Raw genomic sequence first — 6,354 nt, 5'->3', positions numbered from 1 at the left:
TCTTAAGCGGAGCTGTAGACTCAGTGGGCAAACGTAAGTGAAAGGATTTGCATCCCTTGCAAATCCATTAGGGACTTCCCTCCCCCCCAGGCGTGTAGTCCGCGGCGACGACCTCATGCAAGAAAAGCTCGGCGGTGTCCCTCGGCGCATGCTCAAGCACCACCCGGGGTACCTCCTTTGCACGCTCTGCCGATCGCTCGCTTGCTCGCCCTCCTACTCTTAACCGCGATCCCCACCCTACCCCTCCCTTACGGACTTGGGAGGAGGCGCCTGCTGCCTTGCGGGCTGGCTCCGAGGGGAGGGCGCCTTTATAAGGAGCGCGGGTGGCGCCGGCGCGAGAACTTTAGTTTGTTTGTGTTTGGTTCGGCAGCTGCAAGTGGCGAGGCGAGGCTGTGCCGACAGAGCACGGGAGCCATGGATCGGAGCGCGGGTGTAAGTGTGGCGCGACGACGGAGGGGTGGAATGTCTGAATGAATGAGAAAGAGTGTTGGGACTGGAGGGCTGCGGAGATGCCGCTTTCCAGTGGCGCGCGATGCCTAACTAAGCGGCATCTCGCGGGAAATGAGGGAGAGCCCACGCACAGCCATGCGGCTGTTTCGGTGGTAACAATCATAATAGTAATCGTGTTGGACGTGGATGACGCCTCCGCTTCTCCAAGAGGCGAAGAGATGGGAGCGCGCTCATTTCTCTTTGCAAGCAAATCTGCTTCTGAACTAAGGCTCCTCCGCTCGCTCGCTCCTAGGGACTCTTACAATAAAGCAGATTCTCGCCCTTCGGCAGTAGATCGGGACTGCACCTTGCACTAATAGCCGGCACAATAGCCTTGCAAGAGACTGTAGAAAAGTCGCCCCCCGGACTTGGCCCTCTTTTTAAGGCTGGGGGTCGAGGCGGCCGTGGAGCGCGTGCTCGTGCACCCTTCCGTGCGTCCTTTTTCAGTTTCCCTTAGGGAGAAATTCCATGGACAGGAACGCGACTTGCTTGCACGTAAATGTGCGCGAGTTGGGGTTGGCGGTTTGAGATCTTCCCCACAACGCAATAAGAAGTAGAATCGTAGATGGACCTCTGGCGGGGTGCGCGCGTGGTTTGCAGCCCGAGGAACCTGTTGCGGGGGGGAGGGCATGAATCACTTAACTAAAACGGCAGCTTGCCCTTAAAAAAAGTCTCATGTTTACATACTGCCCCCCAAAAAACCAAACTTTTTTTTGGCATGCCTTCTGTCTCTGTTAGGCTTGAGAGCCAGTTACGGGAGAAAGCAGCTCACCACCCCCGCTTTGCTTGTTTATAGCTGCATCCTATTGATTTCCGAAGGATTATTCTGCGGCGAAACTTTGGCGGTGGCTCTCCCGCCTTCCCTGCGCGCGGTTAGAAACGCGGTGACTTCGCTTTGGCTGCACAAAGCGAGGAAAAGTTAGAAGGTGGATCGAGCGCGTTTGAGCACTCTTGAAGCCGCCTTGCCTTTCCAGTTCTCTTCAGTCGTGAGCTTGCATTGCTACAAAACCAGAGGAATGGTGCAGAACTCGCTGAAGACAGTGGGAACTGATATTTAGAAATGGTCTATGTCTACTCAGAAGTGAGCCCTGCTGAATTCAGTGGAGGTCACTCCCAGATTAGAGGGTTTAGGACTGCAGCCTTTCGTCATTATGAGCAGTAACGATTTCTTCTTAAGTTTACCTGTCCCAAGTTAAACACGCAGCGGGATCTGTATGATGGATCCGTTTAAGAGTGGGGAGGTGGAGCCAAAGGGTGGCGGATGTTAGCTAGAGGAATATTGTGATTTGTGTAAGTTTGCTTGGAGGGTGTATCACACCAGGTGGCCAATGGCTGTTTAGAATCATCAAATTGTGGAGATGGAAGGGACCCCAAGGGTCATCTAGTCCAACCCCCTGCAATGCAGGAATCTCAACTAAATCATCCATGACAGAATAATACCAACTTTAGTTGTTAGCTAAATGGGTAACAGATTTGGTTCAAAAGATTACTTAACATTCAGCAAAGGATTTCTAGACCTCAACAAAAATTCCTGAATAAGTTTTTGAGCCCTTGCATGCTTGGAGATGTTAAGATCTAAAGGGTCCTAGTTCATTTGGAGTTTGAACATCTGTGTTCTGCTTGGGGAAGAGATTTCTCTGTTGGAAAGCAATGTTGGCGCTTGTGGTTTGATCCAGGATGGCCTCCTTTTTAAAAGTTGTTAAAAATAAATAAATCTGTGGCCCAAATGAAAATAGATGTGCTTTGAATTGGCCTACAAAGTTGCTTGAGTTCTGTTGAAGGGTGAGAGCAAAGATTGTGCAAGAGATGCAGAGGCTGGAGGGAATCTCAAAGTCTTGGGTAGCAGCAGCTGTGCCCAGGTAGCCACACCCTCCCTTGGCTGTTATTCGCTGTCTGAGTGTTCAAACGGCTGGTGGTTTCCTGAGAGTCCCTTCTCATGTCACAAGCTTGTGCAAGAGACTGGGGAAAAAACCTCAATGCCTGAGGGGGCAGGGGCTGTACCTAGATGGCCACGCCCACCCCTTTTCTTTCCCTGTCTGCTTGGCTGGTGGTTTCCTAAGATGCCCTTTCTCTTGCTACTTCTCTCTCTCTTTTTTTTTTTTTCTTTTCTTCTGTTGGCGGGCAAAATTGAAAAATGTCCTTTCCCTCCTACTGACACACAGTCCTATGCAACAGCCACAGGGGAACCGTAATCGCATGAGGACTTGGGCTTGTCCATTTTGCCCAACATCCTCATTATTTCTTCTCTGCCCCCTTCTCTCTCTCTCTCTCTCTCTCTCTCTCTCTCTCTCTCTCTGTTTTGCTCAACATCCAACCCAGTGAGTTTCCATTAAGTCACAGGTTTCCCCACTTCATTGTAACTTGTTAGTAGGCCCTAATAAAGGTCCTTTGAGTTGGCCCTATGGATGTTCTTGGATTTTCCTCTTAATGGACCAGTAATCCATTATCCCTTTCCTAGACTCCTCCAGGTCATATTATGTGAAACTGTATAGCACAGTGCTCTGCATGGCTAATGAAAACTTTGTATAAAAACTTTGCTTCAGGTTCATAAACAAATTTTCTGACCAGCATTTTATTCCATAGAGGAAATACTGAAGGTAGTCTGGATGTTTGCTTTTATATCCCAAGTTGAAGCTCTATTGGGTGGCTTTTGTAAATCCATTATAATGCCTACTTCTGTTTTAAAATTAGTTTCTTCTTGTCATTAAGATAAATAGGGAACTAATGTTCATTTTTCTACTGTACATCTGGGAATCACTTCAGTCATGATGACTTGACTTCATAGATAACACTTCCATCTACAAAAACCCTGCAGACCACATGTGATCCCCACTGTGTACTATTTTGTTCATAGCCTACACATAGATGCAATGGAAAGCAGTGATTGACAGTATTGCAAGTATATCACATGTGCTCTGATCTAACTTGCCTGTAACAGTTGTCACCTGTTGCACTATGTGCACATGATTTGCAAGATTTTATCTAGTGATCCATGAAGGAAATTCCTTGTGTTTGAAGAACAGCGGGGAAAGAAATTGAAAAATTCCAAATTAGTCTGGAACTAATTTGTGCAGCTAGTTTCCATTTCTTGTCTTGAAAGATTCATGTTTTCTTCCTAATTTTGGTTAGGTCACTGACCATTCTTGGAAACTAAAGTATGTAGTCTATATGTTAAGAAAAATTGAAAGTTTACAAAAAGGAACTAGGCTGTTATTGTTTATAGTTGCAGAATTAGGAGCTTTAAAGGCAGAATGACAGAACCCTTGGGTACACTACCATAGCAAAGCATAAACAATTAAAAGAGAACCTTCCCTGTCTGTTGCAACTAATAAAAGTATAATAAATGTTCTCAAAAGCACTGCTTCCATCACTCTAAATTCCCTAAAAGCCATAGAAGAAAAGACTGACAGTTAGTGGCTTAAGGTCACCTCGAGGTACTCTTGAGGATTTGAATCCTGGTTATCAAATCTAAGGTGCTATCTGCTATACAACATTGACGCTTGCTGCTAGTGAGTGTACACTAACTCTAAGCTCTCTCGCTGTCATCTAACTACTGTTTTTTTTCTTTTAATTCTTCTACAGCTGTCTTCTGCGTACTTTTTTGACCTTTCTGACAATAGTACTGATGAGACCGGCTCTGGTGACGATGGCAACTACCAAGGAGAAGCATGTTTTGGACAGGAGAACGCCGATTTCAACCGGATCTTCTTGCCCACAATCTTCTCCATCATTTTCTTGACGGGAATCATTGGCAATGGCTTGGTTATTGTTGTCATGGGCTATCAGAAGAAGCTGAAGAGCATGACTGACAAGTATCGAGTACATCTCTCAGTGGCTGACCTCCTGTTTGTAATCACTTTGCCCTTCTGGTCTGTGGATGCCGTGATCGGCTGGTACTTCGGCAACTTCTTGTGCAAAGTAGTCCATTGCATTTATACGGTCAACCTCTATAGCAGTGTCCTGATCTTGGCCTTCATAAGCTTAGATCGATACTTGGCAATTGTGCATGCAACCAACAGCCAGAGACCCAGGAAGTTGCTGGCGGAAAGGATCGTCTACATTGGTGTCTGGCTACCAGCTCTGCTTCTGACTGTCCCTGATATCATCTTTGCTAGCACAAAGGTCACTGGTGAGCCGGGTGTAAAATACGTATGCCAGCGATTTTACCCTCACGAAACCTGGACAATTTCCTTCAGGTTTCAGCATATTATAGTAGGCCTCATCCTGCCTGGTCTTATAATCCTGACTTGCTACTGCATCATCATTTCCAAGTTGTCACAGTCAAAAGGCCAACAGAAGCGCAAAGCTTTGAAGACCACAGTCATCCTCATTGTTGCCTTCTTTGCCTGCTGGCTACCATACTACATTGGCATCAGCATAGACACCTTTGTCTTCCTTGGAGTCATCCAGAACGGCTGTTACTTTGAGGAGGTTGTGCACAAATGGATCGCCATTACTGAAGCCCTGGCATATTTCCATTGTTGCCTGAATCCCATCCTTTATGCTTTCCTGGGTGCCAAATTCAAGACATCTGCCCAAAATGCTTTGACCTCTGTTAGCAGAGGCTCAAGCCTTAAGATTCTCTCCAAAGGCAAGCGAGGGGGACATTCTTCTGTTTCGACAGAGTCGGAGTCTTCGAGTTTCCATTCCAGCTAACAATATATTTTATTTTCTCTCAATATTTGTAAAATTGGGACTCACTCTCTCTATATATTTGTTCTACGTGATTTTGGAGGTTGAACTCCTTCAAGATAATGTACAAGTTTATTCCCAAACGGAATGTTGTATTTGCTTTTAGTTTTCTGTGGGATTTAATGGACTTATTTATAAAATAAACTGTACATCTTGGTGAGTGTGTGTGTCTAGGAGGCAGGGCCTGAATATGTGGCTAGGAGATACAAGTTTTACTGCTTGTCTGTCTAGTTGTGCAGATGTTGAATAACAGTTGTGTTTGAGTTTTTTGTATATAAAAGAAGTATTTTCATTGTACTGGTTGGAAAAAGGCATAATCTTTTATACGGATATTTAGGCCTCTGGTCCAGATTGCATAAGCTGTTTTGGTTTACACTAGTTTTATTTCATTGCAGAAAGTGGGTGCAGTCCACATCCTACAGAGGGCAAATATCAAAATGCATAAAATTGAATGCAGCTGGATTGCACCCAGTGACACTTACAACCAAAGTATCTTCTTGTCAAGTGCTCTTTTGATAGCAAATTGGTTTGTAAATCTTTTGCCATTGTAAAGTTGTAAATAAAAGTTTGTGATAAAATAAAACTACTTGGGATCTTGTTTTCATTTTGGAGCTCCTTATTTCCCTTTGTCTTGCTTGGAATTGCAGTTAGTAATTACTATTTTTTCTGCCCTTGAAAATTTTGGATGAATAGGGTATTTTAAATTCTAGACAACCTGGTGCCCCCCAGAAGTTACCGTAAACTACAGGTACATTCATCCCTGACCGTAGTGTCTGGGGCTGATGGAAGTTGTATTCTATTAACATCTGGAGGGTACAACATGGTTCTAGACAAAACTATCATTCCTGAGTATTGCTAGGGATGGGGGATACCTGTGATGCCATATTATATGTCCATTCCTTAATATTGAGTAAAACAGTCCAAACTTTGTTTTTCTGACTTGCACCGGAACATTTTGCATGTCTACACAAGCCACTCTGCCCTGTACTATGAAATAGCCCCTAGTCTTTGAAATCAACTATTGTTCTTCCTTCTCAAGGTTAGATTCTGATTTGCGGTCTTGAGTTTGGGGGCCATTGACACCAAACCCAATTTCTCTGTGTGTTTTTTCCCTAGGATGCTGGTGATTTGTTTATTGTTTACACAGCCTTGCAGCAGCAGTAGTAAAAAAAC

General features: G+C 44.9%; 1 protein-coding gene across 1 annotated transcript; it reads left to right on the top strand.

Annotated features, from left to right (window-relative positions):
* The first annotated feature begins 234 nt into the window (after nucleotides 1–234).
* On the top strand, nucleotides 235–5,764 carry CXCR4 (C-X-C motif chemokine receptor 4). Its single transcript, XM_053405689.1, has 2 exons — nucleotides 235–432; nucleotides 4,072–5,764. The coding sequence occupies exons 1-2, from the start codon at nucleotides 415–417 to the stop codon at nucleotides 5,143–5,145; spliced, it is 1,092 nt and encodes a 363-aa protein (XP_053261664.1). The 5' UTR covers nucleotides 235–414; the 3' UTR covers nucleotides 5,146–5,764.
* The last annotated feature ends 590 nt before the right edge of the window (nucleotides 5,765–6,354 follow it).

Source organism: Podarcis raffonei, chromosome 1 (assembly GCF_027172205.1).
Source record: "Podarcis raffonei isolate rPodRaf1 chromosome 1, rPodRaf1.pri, whole genome shotgun sequence".
NCBI lineage: Eukaryota > Metazoa > Chordata > Lepidosauria > Squamata > Lacertidae > Podarcis > Podarcis raffonei.
The sequence above is the reverse complement of the archived record's forward strand: the minus strand, read 5'-3'. Positions and strand labels throughout refer to the sequence as shown.